Source organism: Pteropus vampyrus, unplaced genomic scaffold (genome assembly GCF_000151845.1).
Source record: "Pteropus vampyrus isolate Shadow unplaced genomic scaffold, Pvam_2.0 Scaffold152, whole genome shotgun sequence".
Classification (NCBI taxonomy): domain Eukaryota; kingdom Metazoa; phylum Chordata; class Mammalia; order Chiroptera; family Pteropodidae; genus Pteropus; species Pteropus vampyrus.
In genome coordinates, this window is record NW_011888933.1 from 3,330,110 (window position 1) to 3,353,769 (window position 23,660).

Genomic DNA, 23,660 nt, shown 5'->3' on the forward strand with positions numbered 1-23,660 from the left:
TCCCCACCTCGGCCCTGCCCTCGCCTCCCCTCAGGATGGAGTCTAAACTCTTCTTCAAGAGTCTGTCACCTGCCTTTTGCTCAGCTCTCCGACACTCTCATTTTATTTCTTGCCATATACTCCTCTCACTAGGTTCCTATTTTACTGAGCTTCTTGTAGTTGCTCTAACACACTGTGCTTCCTCTCATCTCCATGTTGCTCTCTGTGCCTCCGACCCTCCAGCCTCAGTGGCAGCAGTTACCCTGGCTCCCTGTACAGCAGCACTCTCACACTGTGTTCTCATTGTGTGTTTACATTTTTGTAGCCTCCACTGGACTGTAAGCTCCATAAGGAGGGGACAATACCATCTCTCTTCTTGTTCCCTTATGAACTCCATAATGAATTCAGGTCCTGGCACTTAATAGACAGTGGATATATTGGTTGAATTGTATGCATGGCATCTTGGAAAAGTTCATTTACTAAAAGTCATGCAGTAGTATCTGGAAAAGAACTGGAGCTACTCAGCCTCATTCCAAAGCCCATGATTTAACTTGCCATTAGCATGTTGGGAACCCCAGTGGATGCCACTCTACCTACCTGTTTTATAACTGGAAGTCTGTACCTCTTGACCCCCTTCACCTATTTTGCCCAGTCCCCAGGCAAACTTCCAGTTTGCTTTTTGTATCTTTGAGTCTATTCCTATCTGTGCATTTGTTTTGTGTTTTAGATTCCAACATATAAATGAAATTATGCAATATTTCTCTTTCTCTGTCTGACTTATTTCATTAAGCACAATACCTTTCTAGGTCCATCTATGTTGTCACAAATGGCAAGATTTCATTCTTTTTTTTTATAGCTGAGTAATATTTTATTATATATATATCCTATTACATATACATTCCATTATCTATAATATTCCATTATCTATATTCCATTATATATATATGTACATATATATATATACACACACACATATATAGACATACATACATACATACAAACATACATACACATTCCATTGCATGTATCATGTTTTATTTATCAATGGACACCTAGGTTGTTTTCATAACTTGGCTATTATAAGTAATGCTGCCATGAACATGGGGGTGCATATGTCTTTTTGAATTAGGATTTTTGTTTTTTTTTTTTCAGATAAATACCCAGAGGTAGAATTGCTGGATCGTACGGTAGTCAGAACTCTTCTTAACACAGATTTCTGGACAGCTGCTACCAATCAATACGTGTGAAAATAAGATGGAACCTATTCATTCACAATCTGGCTCTAACCTGCTTCCTACCAGCATTTCCTATCACTTCCATTCCCATCCACACTCAATGTTTTAAATGATTCTGAGCTTCCTGAACATGCAATGCTCTTTCAGGCTACTTTACCCTTGTACATGCTAACTATTCTGTAAGGAAAACAATTTTTCTAATGGATCTAGTCAAGTCTTACTAATCTCTCCAGAGCCAGTTTAAATATCACTTCCTTTAGGAGACCTTTCCTGACCAGCAGAGTTAAAAAAGCTTCTTTTCCTTCTGTTCATAGTATATTGCAATTATCTATTTCCACATGAGTTGCACCCCTTCTAACTAGAATATGGACTGGGGCCATATCTTAGTCATTTTTGTATCATCCCTTGAGCTTACTACAGTAGCTAGGTCACAGTAGGTGCCAAATAAATACTTATAGAAAGAGTGAAAGACTAAACGAATGACAAAATGAATAAGGTGCCTCTAATTGTACATGTAGTAGGTTTAGAACTCATAATTCTGGCTTACGAATGCTGTTAGGGACACTCCCAAAACAACTCTCTTAGGTTCACCCGGTCCCAGGCATATCAGAAAAGTTTAGAATTTCACTGATGAAGGACAGTAATAATAACAACGATGATGATAATAGCTAACGTTATTGAATGCTTATGTGCCAAGACAAAAACTGCTTGCTTCAAGACTTAAAGAACAAGGAGAAAAATCTTTAAATATAACTAAAGAGCAGAATAAAGATAATCCTGAGTATAAAGAGTCACACTTTGATCTGTTATCTCCAAATATGACACCTGTCTAAAATGCCACTGAAAGAGCTTTAAATCATTTATTAAAACAAAGAGGTCAGACAAAAGAAAAATTATTGCTTAAACACGTGTCTGTGCTGGGCAGTAAATTACATATTTTTTTCTGATTTTATTCTATAATGGCTCCAGTTAGGATTATCCTAAGAAATTTCTTTCCTGGTCAAATCTACATGGATGAAAGTTAGCTTCAGGATAGAGTTTCCTAGTGTTCCAAAGAATAACCACAAGATCCGGAAAAAAAAAAAAAAAGCATTAAGTGACAAAAATATGGGGAATGGTAAGGGCTGATGGTTGTATGCCCATTTTAGATCCTTACAATGCATATTAGCATACTGGCGATAAGACCACAGTAAGGAAACCTATTCAGTGGTTTAACCCAGAATTCTCCATAGTGTATTTGACTAGTGAACGTATTTTAATAGAAGCCCTCATATTTTTTTTTTTTCTTAGAAATAGAATTGAGAAATACTGGCTTTGGAAGTACTGAGAAACAGCTCTGACACATGCAAAGGGGACTGCTATGAAGAAAGACCTATCTGATTTAGAGAAAGTAAGCTTTGCTACAGTCTGGGACAGAAGAGACTCATGCTTGGTATTATCATTTATGTGATAAACATTCAACCCTATATAAAAGCTTGGGAGAAAAAAGGCCAACTCTTAATCAGTTCTTCGAATTAACAGTTTAATAATTATGGCTGTCTCACACAGTCATAGAAATTTATATTTTCATTTATCCCAAAGAAAAACTTGACCATCTTTCTTTAATACTATCAACCTGGAAGCTTGACAGTAAGGATTAAAAATTGCTCCTTCCTTCTCACTTGGTTATTGGAAAGGCTCTGAAAGGTAATCAGTCTTGTGAAGCTACACTTTATAGTCTGCATAAAAATGCCATGATTTCCCTTCCTCTCCCCAACTTAATTGAAAGTGCATAATATCACCCAGCTAGGGAAATGTAAACGGTAAACATATGCAATATATCATGCTATCACACAAAAGCTGGTTACTAATAGGGACTGGGCCGTTGTCAGGACCAAAAGGAATCTGGAAAGCAAGTCTTTTTTTTTCCATCTAGGATGAGAGCTCTTTGTGCCCACCACCTTTCCCCCCTTACCTCCTCCCTCCAGACTTCAAGCTATAGCCAGATTAGACTAAGGTCAGTCAACTCATTCCTTGCTTGTGTAATTCCATGGGTCACCTAACAATGTATATTGACTAACACTATCTTATATCAGCCTTTCAAGAGATGAGGCATTTTATTTTTGGCAGGAGGTGAGGTTGGAATCATCTTGTTCCCTACCTACTTCAATTGTACTGATAGATGGTCCTATTATCTCTTTCCTTAGCTGCTGCACCTAAGGATCCTTGGCCTTGTTATCTCTTATCTTTCTCTACTTCATCAAACTCCTATTGCCAAGATTATCTCCTTTTCTACCTCCAGTCATCCATGAATATCCGTACAAGATCACATTTTCCTTGAGTATAAAAACCCATTCTTACTTTTTAAAGTCCTCTGCATATCTGCAGCTAGCTATAATTCCACTTCAATTACGCCTACTTTGAAGTAATCATTGTCTCCTCTGACTCCTCACCTGTAAGCATCATGCCGTCTTCTTAAATGAAACTTTCACAGTAGGGCTCTTAAGAGAAAGGACAATATTCCTTCAAAGTTTTCACTATCAGTTCTCTGTTACAATATTCCTTCAAAAATTGCTCCCTGTTGTACCATGAACTCAACTTCTACTATTCATTCATGTCTCCTTATAACTGGCTATTGTTTTATTTTTGATAGCTGATACCTTACAGGTAGGTCAAAGGCTAACACTTGTCAAGGTACTGTGTCATTTCAGTTTTAATAAAGGATATATATTTTTATCTGTTTCAACAGTAGAGATGATTTGAAACTTACTGAATTAAAACTACATTCATCTCTCAATAAGTTATATTACCTGTCAGCTGGCACTGGTGGATGGTATGGCTTGTTGACCTTGGCGTAGAGACCTTCTAAGTGGTCTCTCTCTGGAGACAGTGGACGGCCGTCTCGAGGATAACCCAGTGGTCCAGCCCGAGGGGGAGATGGAGACCTATAGACATTTGCTGATGCACATGGTTCCCGGAAGTGGTTCACTCTGGCATAATTGGGGTCCATTTCATCATCATCCATATCATGCAGTGATCCAATTGTACCAGTAGCATAATCAACAAGAGCTCTTGCCTGCTTTTCCCTTAGCTCCTGATGTTTTGCTCCAATCCTGAAAAAAGAAGAACAAGTAACAGACATATGAGTTTATATCCTAAAACAACTATATACTCTTCTGAATCTATGTTAATTTTTCCTAGTCAGTCACTTAGCTGTCACTTTCCTATATACTCACTACATAGAAATGCCAACAGCATATTCTATGGGATTAATTTTATATCTATAGCCTTTATTTGTTTCAGGGTCTTTACTTTTATAGCAATGTTATAGGTATTTTAGCATCTTGCCCACTGATGACTGGGCTGATTTTGAGTCTGAGGCTGATTTTCATCAACATTCCCTCCTGTAAGTGGGATGTGCTCCTGGGAATAGTATATCTTTGGTGATATTATGGAAGTCTGCCTTGGAACAGGGATGCATGTTAAAGAGCCCATCAGAATCTTATACTTTGTCTATGATTTCACTATTTGGTGCCCTAGAGTTCCAGTATATCCTTCTAAAGAAAAGAACTTGGAAAAATTGATTTAAATACAAAAAAGAAATACAAAGTCTTTCTGGTCACTAAAAGCAGTGGGATCAGATGTAATTTATAAGAAACTCTAAGTTTTTTGGTTATATAAATGGGGATCACTGTGTCTCATTATATAGGAACTAGGGACTGAGTAAAATAGTGAGGAAATTAATAGGCTCCTGACAGAGATGAATTGGCATATATAAGTGAATTAAACACCATTACTGGCAGAACTCCACGGCGCTAAAGCCTTAAGTGACATTACAAAATGCTACTGCTAATCATCGTACTGTATAGACTACTGGGAATGGGAGCAGAAAAATATACTTAGGTGAATTCCAGATCCATCCGAATTTTGAGAATATGACATTTAATTTGGAAGGTGTTACATCAGCTCTCTTAAATTCCCAGTTATGTATTAAAATGGAAAGGTCACTGTGGTATTTTATTGGACAACGATGATCAGATGGTGTCAGGAGCTGTCCAGCACTGATGAGGAAAGAATGTACCCTTACATGACTGGGCAAACAAGGTGCATTTTGTGCAGGATGAGAGAAGTAAGATGATGTTGGCTTGGATAGTGAAAGGCTCTTAAGAAAAGATGGGGACAAATCTGAATTTCTGGGCCCAGAGAATATGAGAAGGCTATGAGCTAGACAGATCTATATATGCCTGGAGACATATACTGAAGGTCTAGATAAGTAAAAATAAACACACACACACACACCCCAAAAACTAAAGTCTTAGTATCTTTGTCTCTTCCAACAAAAACAGCTGTTTTTACACATGCCAGCTAATTTTATTCTACAGAACATCAAACTCTCAATAAAAAAATCTTTAAAAGCATGATCCTTCAAGGTATTTTCTCTTTTGGCAAAATGACTTGCCTTTTTTTTTTTTATTTTAATTTTATTTTTTTAGTAGAGAGGAGGAAAGGAAGGCGAAATAAAAGATGAAGAAAAAGGTATACAACAAAAACCCAGCATCTATCCTCAAGTCACAACAGATGAAAATAAATGACAGGATACATTATTGCATGTCTCTTTTGACTAGGTCAAATCATGTACCCTACACTACATATAAGTAATTAGAAAGATTTATATTTTTGCAAAGGGGAGCTTCAATCTTCAAGAGATTTTGAATGAAGATGAAAGGAAGATTACACAGTAGGGTACCCATTAAGAAGGCCTGCCTATCCCCTTTCAATGCATGTTAGTCCTAGATTCGTGAATGTTTGTTTTGAATAATTTTTGATAAAGAAGATAACCTGCTTCATTCTACAACAAAACAATCTTTCCAGGGACAGTGCAGACTGAATTATCAGAAAATGCTTGCTGCACTATGATGATAGGGGATGGATTTCCATTGCAAATAAGAGCACAGGACATCAATAAAGTTAGGGGGTGGGATTCTGTGCTGTTACTATCCCTCCTAAGTGGGATGCCTTCAAGAGAAATCATTCAGCAGAAAGATCAACATCTCATGGCTGCCACACGGGGCTACACTTGTGCATTAATGCAACAGGAAAACAACAAGCTTGGTTTTTAAAAATCACAGAAATAGAACACTAGTATCTGTATTCCTTATTTCATCACTTCTCTTTTTTTGAAGTTTTCTCATTAATTAAGCTTGCTGAGTATGTAGAGATTCTCAGATGGAAAGTACTTCGTGTATGCAAAGCAATATTTATCTTGTATTTTTCCTTTCTTAAAAAAAGGGAAATTTTCCTTGATCTCCATACCACTGTTTCAGTAACAAATTTCATATTAATCACTCAGTAGGTTAAATAGTAATTTCTCTGAACAATCGTTATTATGGCATATATCAGGGTCTCTCCATGAAGGAGATGACAAGGCAATCTCGGAACAGGGTGTATGGAGGCAGAAGAGCCTCTCTCGAGAGTGAAATGTCGGGAAAAAAAACCACTCAAAACAAAAAACCAGATTTTTTTTTTTTGACTTCCCTCTGCCCCAATTCAGCATGAGAATTCTAACTGTTTATAGTCTTTTCACTTGGAAGTCTCCTTACCACTGAGAACTCAACATGTTAAAACATCTACTTTTTAAAGTAGCCCCAGATAAGATACACTTTTTATTGGATGGTACTACGAGTTTCCCCATTCTCCCAAGTACACTGCCTTTGAATTGTTTAAATCTCCTTTTTCTCTTTTCTCCTATAAAGACATTGTTTCTTTTTTCCATTATACCTCTTGGGTATCCTGTTTTAATTCCATTTCTTTAGCCACAGTCTAGTGTTCGGGTTTTAGACTGCCTACATCTGCATTGTCTAATATGGTGGTCGTTAACCACATGATACTGTATAAATTTAAATTGGAATTAATTACAATGAAGTAAAATTTAAAACTCAGTTTCGCAGTTTCACAACCCACATTTCAAGTGTTCAATAGCTATGTGAGTTAGTGACTACTATATTGGATACTGTAGAATTAGGCACGAATTCTATCACTGCAGAAAGTTCTATTAGACTGTGCTGGCCTAGATTTTTCTAAGATTTTTTGGCATTTCACCACATCTCACATTTTAATTAACTGTTTAATTAAATTTTTATTAAAGTATAGTTGACATACACCATTATCCTATTTTAATCTGTACCTTAAAAAGCTGCTAGAATAATCTTCCTTAAAGAGCATTTCCATCATATCTGTCAGTCAGTTTTGATTCACAACAACAGCTCACCTTTTTTCCTTGTGTATTTTAAGTACGTGGCTCTGTTTTCTTATGACAAAGTGTTGCTGTTGAAAAGTTGGGTCATCTAATTTTATTTCTCTTGTAAATTACTTATAAGTAACTTGCTCTTTTTGCTTATTGGGTATAATTTTTTTGTTTAAAGTCCAATATTCTTACTATAAAAGTCATTCTGGGCTTATAACTCTTTGAATATGTACTTTTAAGTATATGTTTTTTTTATCTGGGAAGTTTCTTTGACTTATTGATTTTATTGTTTATGTTAAAGGATACAAGCTAAATATTAAAAATCAATTATACTTTACTACATACTAGTAGTGAACAATTAGATGATAAAATCAAGAAGACTTGATCATTTATAATAGGGTTAAAGATCATTGCAAACTTTAAGGATAAATTTAACAAAAGACGTCGTGTAATTCATCTACACCAAAAACAATAAAATACTGTTGAGAGAAATTAAACAAGAGCTAAATAAATGGAGAGTTATACCTTGTTCATGGATCAGAAAAGTCATTATTGTGAAGATATCAATTCATGTATACTGTCATCCAAATTAAACTTCTAGCAGGTTTATTTTCCAAAAATTAACAATATGACTTTAAAATTTATGCAGAAAGTTAAAGGGAAAAAAATAGCCAAACTACTTTTGAAGAGGAAGAATAAAGTTAGAAGACTTAAACTACTTACTTTAAGACTTACTATAGATCTTCAGTAATCAAGCCAAAGGTTAAACAAATAGATGAATGGAACAGAAGACAAAGTCTAGTAATACACCCACATATTTGGTGAAGTGATTTACTGCAAATGTGTCAAAACAATTCAATTAAGAAGGGAAAATCTCTTCAAGAAGTGGTACTATTAAAATCAGTAAGGGAAATCCATAAGAGAAATAAGAATGTTGGTCTCTACATTATACTATAAGAAAAATCAGTTTAAGATGGAAAATAGGACTGAACATAAAGGCTATAACAATAAAGCTATTAGAATAAAATAAAGGAGGATATCTTCACAACCTCAGAGTAGGCAAATATTTCTTAGAGAGAACACAAAAAGCATGAAACATAAAAGAAAAGAAAGATAAAAAAAAAAAAAGAAAAAATTCACCAAAGTTAAAACCTTCTCATTAAAAGCGTCAAGAAAATGATAAGCAAATGAGAGAAAATATTTGTAACACACATATCTAACAAAGAATTGTTATAAAAATAGGAAGATATATTTGCAACTCAATAATAAAAAGAAAAATAATGCAAGAAGAACTGGGCAAAAGATTTAAACAGATACTATACAACAGAAGATCTAGAAATGCCCAATAAGCAAAGGAAAATATGCTCAACATTTTATGTCATCAGGGATGTGCAAATTAAAACCACAGTGAGATACTCTTACCAAAAAATGAAAAAGAATGATAACACCAAAATGTTGGAAAGAATGTGGATCATGCTGAACTTTCACACACTGTGCCTGAAAGTACAAAATGGCATACTCCCTTTGGGAAAAGGTCTGGGAGTTCCTTATAAAACCAGACATGCACTGAAGCCATGACCCAAAAATTCACCTCTCAGTTACTTATATATGAAAAACAACAACTATGCCCACAAAAATCCTTGAAGAATGTGTGACAGATAGCAGCGTTATTCATTGCAGCAAGAAATGGAAATAACTGAGATGTCCATCATCAGGAGAATGGATAAGTGGTGGTATATTCACACAACAGCACATAAATCAGCAATAACAAAAAATAAACTAGTGAATACTCAACAACAGTCATGAATCTCAAAATTATCAAGCTTAGTGAAAGAAGCTGGACACAAAGAAAGAACTTACTACATGATTCCAATTATAAGAAATTCCAAATAGGATAGAAATGAGATCAGCTACTCATGGAGAGGGGCTCCACTGAATGAGAAAGGGCACGAGGGAACATTCTCAGGTCACAGAAATATTCTGTATCTTTTTAAAAATTTTTAAATTTTTTTAATGCCTATAGTATTCCTAAGTGGTCTCCCATCCAAGTACTAACCAGGCCCAACCCTGCTTAGTTTCTGAGATCAAACGAGATCGGGCATGTTCAGGGTGCCATGGCCGTAGGCTGTATCTTGATAAACATTTGTTAAAATAGAAAAGATAATATTCTTCTGGTAACTTAAGACCTGAATATTCACTGTATGAAAATTATACTCCAGTTAAAAAAACTTAAAACAAAAAATGAAAATAAAAGCAAAAAAATGTAAAATATGCTATATATACCTTTAAAATCCATGTGATAAAATCTAACCCATTTGGGCTCATCAATTTTAAATTCCTTTATATATCATTCTTTTCCTTTTAGATACATTCCAAAAAGTAATTATCGTAACAAATTATCAGAATGAATGTGATTGCTGGGAAAATATTTAAATCGCTTAAGAAAACACACCCCTTTTCAAGCAATTTAAACACTTCCAAAGTACTAATTTACAAGCCAGATATTGATTTTGATAAATACATATCATTATTATTGATCCATAAACACTTCCTCTAAAGACCAGACAACTTGTTTTAAGTCAATTACAAGTTTCTGCATTCATCAGTCAACAAATATTTATTGAGCATCTACATGTTTCAGTTTTGTTCTGAATGAGGCTGAAAATTCAGCAGTGCATACAAATTCTTGCCCTTGTAGAATGTATATTGTAGTTAAGGAAGTCAGCAACAGATAACAAAATAACTATGTAAAGTTAAAAAATGCTAACTGGTAGTAAGTGCTATAGAGGAAAATAAAACAGGGAAAGATGGTAGGAAGGTTGTGGAGTGGGTAGAGTGAGAGGGTTAGACTTTTAAATATATGGTAAGAAAAGGTACCACTGAGAATATTAAAGTCTTGAAGGGGAGGAGGGCAAAACTGTACAGGTAACTGGGGAAGAGTATTTCAGGCAGAGAATATAGCAAATACAAAGGTCCTGTGGGAGGCACTTGCCAAAAAAGGCAATGGAGGCCAGTATGAGGGAGGGAGGAGTCAGAGGGGCAGAGAGGAAATGGAGGGCCTAGACTATGTAGGGCCTTGAGGTCTATGGTAAAGATTTTGGCTTTTACTCTCAGGGAGGTAGAAATTCAATGGGAGGTTTCAAGCAATGAAGCAATATGACTTGACTTACAGGTTGAAGGGATCCCTTTGACTGCTATATTAAGAAGGCAGAGGTAGTAAGGATGCTGGGTGAAAAAAGAGCCATGGAGACCAGGAAGGGGGCTGATACAATAATCTAAGTGAGAGATATTGGTGGCTCGGATGAAGGTGTAGCAGTGGAGATGGTAAGAAGTATTGGGATCCCAGAGCTAAAAATAAGACTAAATAAAGAAAAAATTCTATAATTAGGACTGTCCTCTAAACACTCCAAAATTGGGAGGTTATACACAAGAGCCCATTCTACCCAGTATTTCATCTATCCAACAGGAAGAACAGACACTAATAATGTTTGTGAGGTATATTCCCATGTTACATAACTTAATTATCACAAGGTATATAAGTCTCTACTTCATAGATGAGGAAACTGAGGTCCAGAGAAGTGAAGAATTTTCTCTGAGAGCTCACATTTATTAAGTAGCAGAAATTGGATTCTTGAATTCCATGCAGGTGTTTGACTTCAATATTACTATTTCTTTCATTAACTATAAATGATCTGTACATGATCGCATTTTTAAAAATTTATATAATGAAAGTTTTCAGATGCCCAAAGTAGAAATAACAGTACAATGAACCCCCGTATATCTATCACCTAGTCCTGTATTCAGTAAAGATGTGGCCGCATTTTTCATCTATTTTTTTCTTTTAAAATTTTTTTGCTAAGTATTTTGAAAGTAAATCCTAGTCATTTATCCCCTATATACTTCCAAAGGCATATAAAAAAAAATGAACATTTTATTATATAACAACAATGCTATTCTCTCTCACTTAAAAAATTAACAATGTTCCTTAATGTCATCTAATACTTAGTTTATAAACAAATTTCCCCAGGTACCTAAGAAAATTCTCTTTTCCAGTGGATTTATTTGGCTCACGCTCCAAAGATCTAGCCACACATTAAATTTGGTTATGCCTTTTAAATTTCATTTCCAATATAGAACTATATTCTTTTTCTTTTTTATTTTTTAATTTTTCCATGCTGTTGAATTGTGGCAGAAACCAGGAAGATTGTCCTGTAGGTGGTCACACATGCTAGATTTGGTTGCTTCTTCGGGTCTGATTTAATTTGTTCCTCTATCTCCTATATTTTTTCTTTATGAAAGGTAGAAAAGCACTGGCCAACAGGTCTTTTTGCAATGATGCAACTGTTCTATATATGGGCTGTTTAATACAGTAGCTGCATGTGGCTACTGAGCATCTAAAATGTGGCTAGTGTGATTAAGGTACAAATTTTAATTAATTTAAATAACTACATGTGACCAGTAGCTACTGTATTAGTGCAACTAGAGACTTAGTTAGATTCAAGTCCAACATTTTTGGGGGAAGAGTACTATAGTGGGTTGAATACTGGTCCTCCAAAAGATATGTCCACCTGGAGCCTGTCAGTGTGACCTTATTTGGATAATGGGTCTATGCAGGTGCGACTAAGTTAAAGATCTTGAGATTATCCTGGATTGTCCAAATGAATATGTCCTTATAAAGAGGAAAAGACATAAAGAATCAGAAGAGAAGGCCAAAGAATATGGAGGCAGAGACTGGAGTCATGTGTCTACAAGTCAAGAAATGTCAAGGATTGCTGGCAGCCACTGGAAGCTATGAGATAGGTATGGAACACATCCTATCTCAGGGCCTCGAAGGAAACAAGTCTCAGACTTTTGGTCTGGGAGAGAACTATGAGAGAATAAATTTCTGTTGTAAGCCACCAAGTTTGTGGGAATTTGTTACAGCAGTGCTAAGAAACTAATACCAATACCATAAAGGTAGTGTATATGCTTTAAATTCTGTCACATCAAGAGGCATACACTCTCAAGTTGTCTTACTTTAGTGATGCAAAGGTAACAGATTGATGTCTCCATTACAAAGGTCCTTATCATTCATTCATTGAATCACTGTTTTCATTGATGATTTTTACCTGAATTAATTATTTCATTAGGGGGTCGCAAAATGATAATTTAAGAAAGTCATTATTCCTTTTACATTAATTAGTTGGGATTCTTTTGTAATAGAACTCAAAAAACTTTCCCTCAAAATTTTGAGTATTTTGATTATCCTGAATTACATGTAGTACAGGGCAGGCAAAATAAATTATTTTTAATTGCTGATTTTCAGAGTAATGAATTAGTACCCCAGATATTCCCAATGGTGACCTATGAGTTGTTAGTTACCTTTTTTGGGGAGATGGCAGTTGTGAATATCATTATAAACTTATGTTTTTAAAAAATACATATTTAGGGTTTTCAATCAGTTTCACTTCTTACCTTTTTTGTTACACAAATTATCTAAGATTTAGTCAATATGGACTACTTTATGTTTGCTCCTTTGTCCTTTGGGCTTTACCTAGCTGTCATTCATAGCTTCCTTGCTCACTGACAAGCAAGCTGTCCCAAGATCTTGCTGAGTAACTCGTGTCCTTATCATGAAAGAGCCATTTCTCTAAGGAATTCTTTCTTTTTAATAAGAAATTATATCTGGAGAACACAGTGTGGGTTCTAGGAGAGATCATTGCCATTGGGGTGTCGTGGTTTCTATGTCTTTTTTATAGATAAAACTAGAATATATTTCTTTTTGAAAAAATTCACAAGTCTATACTGATATTTTGATTCAAATATATGTTACAGAATTTTGACTTTACTTTTATAGTTAAAATTTTAAATTTGTTTCTGTTTTCTTTAAATAAAAATATTTATTCTTAATACCAATGACAGTTACTTGTATAATATATAATTTAAAATACATTATAGTTTTAAAATAATAATACCAATATTACTAACAGACTATTGAATGAGATTTAAGATATTTATAGCTCTGTTTTTGTTAGACTATATCCCACTAGATATGTAGCATCAAAATGCTGTATCCTAATATCACTTGAAGTAATTTTTTTTCCTGAGTCGCTATCTAACCAATTTGTTTTAGTTAGGTTATTCATTTGGTTTGTTTTCAATATTTAAGGATTACTTTTTGTTCTTCTAATTTCATTTGTTAAGTATGTAAACCATTTATATTTCCAAACTCAACTACATACAATAAAGCTGTATAGGTATATAGCTTTCATCAATATTCACTATCCTAAGCAATATAACTATATTGCTTAGTTTTTCAAATGAAAGCAAACATGCTTATATATTTATATTCCTTCTTTATCACACAAAAGGTAGAATATTGTACATTTCTCCCTATACTTTGTTTTTACACATAGCAATATCCAGAAGAAAAATCCATTTAGTAAACAGAAATCTCATTTTTTGAAGTTTCTTAGTAGTCTATTGGGTGAAAATGCTTTTGTTTATCCAATAAGTCACACGTTCTTGGACATTTGGGTATTTCCAATCTTTTACTATTTCAAATAATGCCTTAATGACAAACCTTATGCAAAAGTCAGTCCATATTTTTGCCATCGCAGCTTTCAGATGAATTTTCAGAAGGATTGCTGGGTCAAAAAGAAACTCACACATAATATTCCTAGATTAGAAAAAATTATCTTCTATAATTGTTCTCTTTTGCATTACCACCTGAAATGTAGGAAGATGCCTATTTCTCTACAGTCTCGCCAATAGAATATGTTGTCAAACTCTGAGATATTTGATAAACATAGGCGAGAAGTGATATTTCAGTGAAGTTTTAATTAGTCTATCTCTTATTATATGATGCTGAGCATCTTTTCATATATTTAAGGGCCATTTTCATTTCCTCTTCTGTGAGCTGTCCATATCTTTTGATGATTTTTCTATCAGATTGTCATTTTTCCTCTCGATTTTTCAAAGACCTCTGTGCAGGAGAGATATTAGTACTTCCTCTGTGATATAAGTTGCATACTTTTTTGTGTGTCATTTGCCTTTTATAATTTCACTTAAAATTATTGATTAGCATTTCATACTTTATACTTTCTCTCAAAAACTTTAAAAAATGTTACTTTTATACACTATTCCTGGATTTATTTGTCTCATGAAGAATGTGTCAACAGTACAGTTCTGATGACTAGACCAGAGCTAGGAAAATGTAGCCACTGGAATTCTCTTTGTTGCTACTGCGTGAGTCCAAACAACAGAGACAGGAATGAATAGATCGTAGAAGAGGAGATTTGCTACCTGTAGTGGTGACAGTAGTTAAGGTCAGACAAGGTTTTTCAGGGGAGATATATGGGGTAAAAGAAGTAGTATCATTAAAAGAGATTACAGACTACCTGCTGTACAGCTTTCTTTTTTGACAGTGGAGATAATTTTTCCTGCTATCATTTCTGTTTTTATAATAGAAGCTGCAATTAGGTCACTTCAATTATCCTTTGTTCCAGTGAACAGGCCCAGTTTCTTCAACTTTTCCTTATGAATTCCATTTCAAAGCTGCAATATACCTGACTAAGAACAATCACAGCTGCTATTAATTATTATTATTATTGTTATTATCATCATCATCATCATTCTGACCATGTAACACATGCAATCTTTGAGATCAATGTTTCATCTTTTCAACAAAACTATTTTAACTGTGTTAATATTTTTCACTATTTTCTCATTCCTGCTTGGGTGTCTATAACGTTTTCTGAAATAATCTCCTTTAGTCCTGTGTATTTCTCCTCTCAGTCTAAATGAGACCTGATGTGGTAAGGGAACTAGATTGATGGGATAATTGATCACTTCTCTTGTAATAAATAGAATATTTTCTGTAAAGTAAATTTTATATTCTACAATACGGACACATAGTTTTTTTAATGCTATTAATTGAATCTTTTAACGAGACTTTTTCTTCGTGTTTTTCTCTCTATATACGCACATACACGACGCAATGAGTAGTTCATGATTTGCAGAATCAAATAATGCTATGCCTCATGGATATTGTGCATGAATATGAATATTGTATGTGAATCTGTACCCATAGTTTGCCAAATGTTATGCTGATGCTCATTAAAACAGGTCAAGGCAAAAAAGTTTGGGAAGCCTATGAGAGTCAGGTGTAGTCTCAGAATATTCTAATTCTAAAGATTCCTGAATTCTAAAGACTTCTTTTTGCAGGTTTGATGACCACAGAACAGATTTCCATATCCCACATGGTCCAGAACCTACCAAATTTTTCATAGCAAAATTCTTTTACCCATTTGTCACTGAGTCCTTTTCATATTCTAAAATCATGACATTCATTTTCAATTCTTACCTATTAGTTGCATTTGTAACAATGTCAAATGGCAAGATTCTCTAGTATTTTCCCACTGCTACTAAATACTACCATTTCAAAAGAATTGCCATTCAGCAAAGGCTCTCTTATTATTGCAATTTACATTTTCCCTAAATTTATACCTTTCCCAGACCCATTAAACTTCCTCCATTGCTAATGTACTGAGTTCCTGTAATTTGTATTCTGATAATGTGGACAAATTTCTCAGAAATGCTTAGTAAACATCCTTAGATTTCATTGGGAAATTAGCCCCAAAGAGGGGGTGAGGCGAAAAACGACAGAGTGCTATCTTCTCTGATAATGCATACTTTCTTTATAGAACTCCTAAACAGTGCCCTACAAATGGTGTCATTAGGCAGTGAAGACATTAAAAGATACCCCAGGTTGCTGGCCAAACTAACACTGAAAAGAGAGCTGTAAGAATCTGCCCTTGAGAGGGCTCTGCTGGTTGGCTAAGTTATTGATGTGCTTTATCCTTATTCTTTATGGTTACTGTTATAACATTTGTATGTAGCAAGAAATAGTCTAAATTTTTTTTATAATTCCCTCAGTTTATATGTTCCCACTATTTGTAACACTGTGGAGAGCAGAGGGGAAAGTAAGTTTTCTGTATTACGATTATCTGGAATATAGTACTTTTTAATCCTAGGAACTGCCTGGGGTGATAGCTACAAAAATAAATGACTGGCCTTTGACATGGTGATGGTTGCCATCATATAGAAAAAATTGAGGATAAATCCCTAATGCCGACTGTTTGAGGTACTGTAAGTCTACACAAACTTCCTGGGAAAGGAAACAGGAAGAATACAGAGAATGAAAGGAAACTAGCTACATTTCCTTTCCTTTCTCTTTAAACTCTTCTTTTCCTTCCATTTTGTCACCTGGAATTTTACACCTGGCCAGTGCTCTCCTGGACATGTCTTTAATCTTTGTCTCTAAAAGCTGCTCACATAAAAATGTGCTGATGCACAGGGAACATGGACATCCACACAGCATATGAAGCTCCATTTCCTTTGTTTTCTTAGCCAGAAATGCCAGGTGTCTCAAGGCCATGGTCACAAAGAATTTTCTTTGAAAGAACTCTGGGTTTATAAAGAGTTCTCGAAGTGTTGCTGAACTCCATAGGGCCTAGACAAACTGCGTTAGGCATGGAGACATGTCTGTATCTGAGACAAGAATAAATACACACTTTATACCTAACATCTCCATCTAGCCAACATGTGAAGAACACTCTTTTTCTGGAAAGTCATGTTCCCTGCATGATGAAGAGTTTTAAAAGGAGCATAAAGTACAGTCCTTTCCTTCTTATTCTATTTATAAGAGAGACTTTAAATAGGTCAGCAAAAATATTTTATTAAATTACTGAATTTTCTGCAGTGCTTATTAGGATTGTCATTTTGCCTTTTCAAGGTGTGACTTTGTCCTAGAGAAACCATATAGAATATCCTCACAAGCCCAGACACATGCCAAAAAAATGGAACCTGTCAGTCAATTTGGTTTCTTTGGTTCCAACATTTATCAAATATTTACTATGTATCCAAAACTGTGCTAGGCTGGATTGAAAGGACAGGGGACGTTAGAGTGGCAGGTGGAAGAACCACAGGCTTGTCTATCATGTCTGCAAACTAAGGTCCTCTCCTAATTCCAAAAGGGTAGGGGCAGGGTCTCTTAATAGGGGTCCAGTTCTAAGTGAACTGGTGCCAGGAATATTCTTATCATCTGGCCTTCTTCCATGTACATACTAAGGATGAAATACGAGTAAAAGCCAACAACTACCTTAGATGATCACCACCATGCAGTCAACAGAGAAAGTCCAACAAGCTAATCCAGATGGCAACCGTTGTGTCTACTGTGATTCAGCCAATGAGCTGTTGGGCAATTAGCTACGAAGATAGCTACGAGGAATGACCCCATTCCTCCTCCAACGGATGCTGAGGAGAAATACTCAACTACCACCATTGGTTTCAACCTGGGTGTAGTTTGAGGGAGGCTTTATTAAGGAGCCTATGGTACACGAACATGGTCTTAAGAATTACAGTGAGGACTTTTTATTTGATATGAGAGACAATGAGTATTTGTACATGGGAGTCTAAAGTCTGATCTATCCTCATTTGTCCCTCCACAAAGACCAACAGACATTATGTCAGACATATTCCTTTGAGTGTTCATTCTCAGTTCTGACCACAGCATTCCATTACTCAACCGGCTCCCTATTCTTTGGTTTACCTAGTGGCCTTTTCCTCTAGGTTTTGTCTACAATTAATATAGGAAATCTCTTAACATTTGAAAAGAGGTTTGGTTGACCTTTTATTGGAACCATAAATTGCCAAAGTGTTGAAAAGAAGGGCAGAATTGGCATTCTTTTTTTTTTTTTTAATTGTGGTTAGCAGGGCACTGCGGTGGTCTGAATTTTAATGTGGGGAAACATTTTGAATTCTCTTCATTACTACCTGAAATTTATATCTTATTCAGATTCCATCTAATAGAGGTAAAGAAGCATAAATTTTAAAGGGGAGGAAGGGTGTGGCTAGATAGCTCCCTGCAGGGAGAATCCATTCTTTAGATAGTGACCTGGATGTTCTCGCTCATGCTCTCGCTTTCACTCGCTCTCACTTAATCTTTCTGGATGCTTAAAGAATAAAAGTTTAACTGCTTCTCTTTAAAAAACTTCCATGTCTTCTTTTACACTTAGATAACAATCACCTTACTGTGATCTATGAGGCTATGTCATCAGACACAAGTCCTCCATGATTTTGGCTTAGGTCACTTTCTGCCTTATAGTTATCAAACTCCAATCAAGTGGCTTTATTTGCCTCAGGCTTGATTAGCACTTGTTGTTCCTTCTGCTTGAAACACTTGCCCGAGGGCTTCCTGTGGCTGGCACATCACTGTGATTTAAGTCTTGGCATCCCAGGGAGCCTTCCTAGCCCCATCTCCCTAACATATTATTTTATTTTCTTTATAGTTCTACAAGTACTTGATTTTATCTTTTTCATTTATCTGTTTACAAGAAGGTAAGATTCACAAGAGCAGGGACCTATTTGGCTGTCTATTGTTATAATCTTAATATTTAGCACAGTGCTTGGCACATGGTAGGCATTCAATAATGTGATGATGGAAGCAGAGATGAGAGAGATGTCCTTTGAAGATAGAGAGAGGAGCCATGAGCCATGAGCCAAATGAAAGGCAAAGAGATGGATTCTTAGACAGAAGGGGTCTGCCCAGCCTACACCTTGACTCTATCCCTATAACATTGATTTCTGACTCGTGGGCTCCAGAACTGCAAGAGAATAAATTTGCGTTGTTTTAAGCCACAAAGTTTGTGATAATTTGTTATCAGCAGAAATAGGAATGGCCTATATTCTTTCAGAGCCTAGGATGATGTGTCAATGTTGACTTTTTCTGCAATGTAGAAATATAAACAATGAAACCAACCTCACACTCTACAGCACATAAAGAGAAGAAGTAAGCCAAATTCTGGAAGCTTTCGTACTGCATGTAATGAAGAGATTAAAAATAAAAACAGGCTTATTGTGGAACATAGAAGAAGGAATCTAAATGAGTGGTTCTAAATGTCAAACATAACAGCTATCTATATTGGAGACATGACCGTGGGTACAGCACCTATACACACAGGTCTTGGCAGCTGACATCTGTAACACATGACACCCCAGAGGGAGAACTGTGGACTTAAAACTGATGCTGTCAGACCTTTCCTAAACAAAGATATCTTATTATCTTCCCAAAATACATTATATGGTACACATTTTCTTCTGTACTTTTAATAAAGCAAAAATTGAAAATAAGCAGCATTCATTTTATCCCCCCTCTTAGAAAGTCTACAGCGATCTGCTTGCAAATATACAGTGGAAGTATCCCAGAAGAGGCTCTTGGTTCATTAAAATAATCAGCATATTCCAATATGCATTCGTCCCTGAAATAATAACAATTCACTTTCAATAAATTAATTATGGTTTTAATGAGTGAAATTTACATTTATATTTCTGCCTTAAGATCTTCACAGGAGGCAGCCTCCTCACCCTTACAGTTCCACTGAAGCAGCCCTGTAGCTGCTGATTGATATGCTAACACTTGGCTGTTTCAGAAATGGAGACGCAGGATGGTTTAAGGAGCCAGACAGTCCGGGTTTGAAACTGATCTCTGTCATGTTCTAATTTTGTGACCATGGGCAAATTTATTTAACTTGTCACCTGTAAAATGAGAAATATAATAGCACCTACCTCAAAGGAAGAAGCCTAATGACTTAACAATATAACTAAAGCTATTAGAAGAGTGTGGCTGGCACGTAGATAACAACGATTGTTAGCAATAATAATAATAACAATCCTTCATGTTTGACATAGGTGATGGAGGAAGTAGCAGAGAGGACAGATCCTTAAGTAACCTTCACGTGCACACACAACTGGTACTGTGTGTGCACTAGGTAAAAGTATCTACCTAGGTTCCGAGTAGAACTCCTTCATAGTTCTACTCGGAACCTAGGTAGATACTTTTAATAAATGCTATATAACCTGGACTGGTCAAATGTTCAGGGGCTGGGGTGTTATGGCTAATTAAACTGTCAGCTTGATTGACGACAAAGCAGCAAATGCTTCTAGTTTGAATCTGTTGGTTGTAAATCTTTCTAAAATATCCTAATCCTTTAACTTTCTCTAAATAAACTTGCTGAACAGATTTTTAAAAATAAAATCTGGTAGTTGAGTTCAGATTAATGAAGTTTTGGTATAATTACTAATTTTTAGGCAGCCCGAGTCTGTCATACCTATGTCAAAATTTAAGACAAAAAGGGAAAAAATGGCCTTTTGGTCACCCTTGTTAGTTTTTTTCAGTTTTTAAAAACTATAATAAAAGTTCAATTTGTTCTACCTTTTTTGAATACAGTGCTGTATTATCATATCTACGTAGTACATAGACCTATATACAAACAGTTTGTAACCCACAAATCAACAGAAATATTTTGGCAAAACTTTCACCAAACAACTGGAAACTGAAATTATCTGTCTGACTCAACTAACTGCTATTTTCCCAGAAAGTTTTGCCCTAAACTTTTCAATTGTCTTCTCTGTCAGCTTTAGAGAAAGAAACTATAATAAAAAGTACCCCGATTGCTTGGAAAACCCCTTAGATTTCAAAAGAAAAGTTTTCCTGAGTCTTAAATTCCTCTCTAGTTAGCAGCAAAAATACCATATATTATTGATGGGATTAAGAATTTAAAGTTTTAAAAGTCTCTTTTGATTTGCTTCTCAGTTAAGTTGTACTTTATAATTGATTTTAATGATTTCATTCCAATTGTCTAGAAATACTGAATGATAAAGAAGGTCTGTTCTATTGTCCCAGCTATAACACTATTTATTCATGGCTGTCTTCTCTGCTATTGTGTAGCATGTTTGTAGCCTATTACAATATTTATCATAGTTTAACTTTATTGTAATTAGTTGTATATTGGTCTCTCTCCTCTCTCTTAATCATGAACTTGTTGAGAGCAGGGACTAGGTTGCATTTTACTCATCTTGCTATTTTCCCTAAGTGCCTAGCTCCTCAATTAATGTTTGCTGAATTATTAAAGAATACGGGCCAAAAATAATTAAAAAGTCAAAAATGAGTCATAGCAGAAAGTATCTACTCAAATCCTCTAAGTGAGAAAATTTCATATAACAAAAATTTAACTTCAGATTCAAAGATATGATGGCGTATCCCAAGGAAAAAAATTCGGGGATATAAAATGGATTGTCAGCTTCCCAGATGATTGAAAACATTAATATTTATCAAAATACAAACCTTTCTCTTGTGCTTTTAGAACTGAGATTGGGAACTATTCGACAGAAGTGACCCACTAAAGGTGACCTTTCATATGAGAAATGTGAAAAATAAAAAAAAAAAAAGAGAGAAAAGAAGAAAGCAAGTATAAGATGGTGAAGGTTAGCAATGGTTTATCCAAACAAGTACTTCCTGTTAGAAAGAAACATGCTTGTTAGGGTTTAAAATGCACAAGTGGGACTCAATAAACATCAATTGAGGGCCCCTACAGAAGGCCAGGGTCTAGCATACTTCCTGACTCAGTGGTACCTATGACTGTTAAACAGAACAGGTACAGAGACATTTCTGCACTTCAATGAAAGGTAAAGGAACCTGGGCTGATCCTTCAAGGAAGGTTCCAGCAGGTGAAGATTAGGCTGGAGGGCTATAAAGAAAAGGTACAAAGAGACACACTCAATAAATTATGTGTGGAATGGAACATGCCACCTTTTCCTCTACCAATAAAAGGGGTATAGTTTATACAGTATCAACCTTATTAGCTTGTTCCCTTAACCTTCTGAGCCAACCTGCTGTAGTCACTGAACAAAATGAACAAATCTACTTCTGTTCACCTGCAGACACAGGTCTTCCCTGGCATTTCAGGGGTGAAGTGTGGAAGAGGGGGTGTTGGCTTCCCCACAGTGTGTTCCACTCTCCTCCACACAACCATTTCTCTCTTTCTTTTCAACACCTCCCCCTTCCTCTAAGTACCCAATTCTCTTCATGAGTATCTTTTTATATAGTATGTAAACGGATGCTGCGTAATAATTGATTTAAACTTGAAAACGGCTACTTTTATATTCAGTCAAGGAATGGTTATTAAATGCTCCAGAAGGGACTAAGAGGTGTAGTACCAGGCACTATTAAAACTATATGCATATTATCTATCTATGTAACTATCAATCTCACAAAGACAGATTGACTGACAGACAGACACACACACACACATGCAGACACACACAAAACTTTGTGCAGGGTTACAGCAATACAGATATTCCCACAAGTGGTAAAACTTTGAGCCAGCTAAGCTCTCCTAATACTAGAAAGATGTCCTCTGATGCCACAAAGTAATAAAATAAAACTTAATCACTCCTCAGTTAGTTTATGCCTGGAACTGCTTCTCATATTCTGTTAGACGAAAAAACGCCTTTCGTATGTCATCTGATTACAAGGCAATGCAAAAATGAATGTGTAAATAGAATTGTAAACATGTCTATATAGTGTCGTATGTTTTCAAATGCTCCAGAAAAGTTGTAAAAATATACTATACATTTTTATTTTTAATTTGTGATATTTGGAGATCTTTCTCCATTTTTCATTCTTAATTGGCATGCTTTTCGCGAAATGTGTTCCTCCTCTCCTGCTTAGAATCAAAATCTCTAACTTTATCTTTGATAACTTAAATTCCCATTTTGGTTCACACCCCATATTGGTTTATTGTGTCACATTTAAAAAAATTATTTGAACTTAGGCAGAGCCAAGCTTATATGAACAATGGTAGTGTGAAGGATAATAATTGATGTCTGAAGGAGGTAATTTCAGATTGATCAATGAGGGTTTCATGACTAGCTCCAATACAGTATATTTATTTCCTCTGAATATTTCTCATTTGATTTGGTCACTGATATTAGGTAGCCATTTTTATCTTAAGTCATATACATATTTTAGCATCATGTCAGTTTTCTTGGCTTTGAATTTTTGTTTGTTGGTGAAAAGAAGAATTATGCTTCCTTAAGAACTGACTGCCTATTTCTTAACATTTTGCAAAATGTTCTTGTTTCATTTAATGCCTTCCTCTGTTAGGCCTTACTTGTCCATCCTTTGAAATTGACAAAGTAAATCTATAATTATTGGGGATAGAACAGATTGTTAAAAACTAGAAAAATTCCTACACCAAGTTTTTAATATGCTGTGTAAAAAAATATAGCAACATAATTAATTTGGGTTTAATAATGTCAAAAGCAGCCAACTATAATACAAAAGCATTTTGTTAAAGCTGTGATCTTGTTTTTCCAAAGTGGAATATTTGATGGTCATTGCA

General features: G+C 35.3%; 1 protein-coding gene across 1 annotated transcript in view; it reads right to left on the reverse strand.

Annotated features, from left to right (window-relative positions):
• The window catches only part of PARD3B (par-3 family cell polarity regulator beta), a 948,153-nt gene that overhangs the window by 143,523 nt on the left and 780,970 nt on the right, over positions 1 to 23,660 (reverse strand). Inside the window, exon 20 of the mRNA XM_011369686.2 lies at positions 4,004 to 4,306. Within this exon, the coding sequence (XP_011367988.1) occupies positions 4,004 to 4,306 (303 nt within the window). The remainder of the gene's footprint in view (positions 1 to 4,003; positions 4,307 to 23,660) is intronic.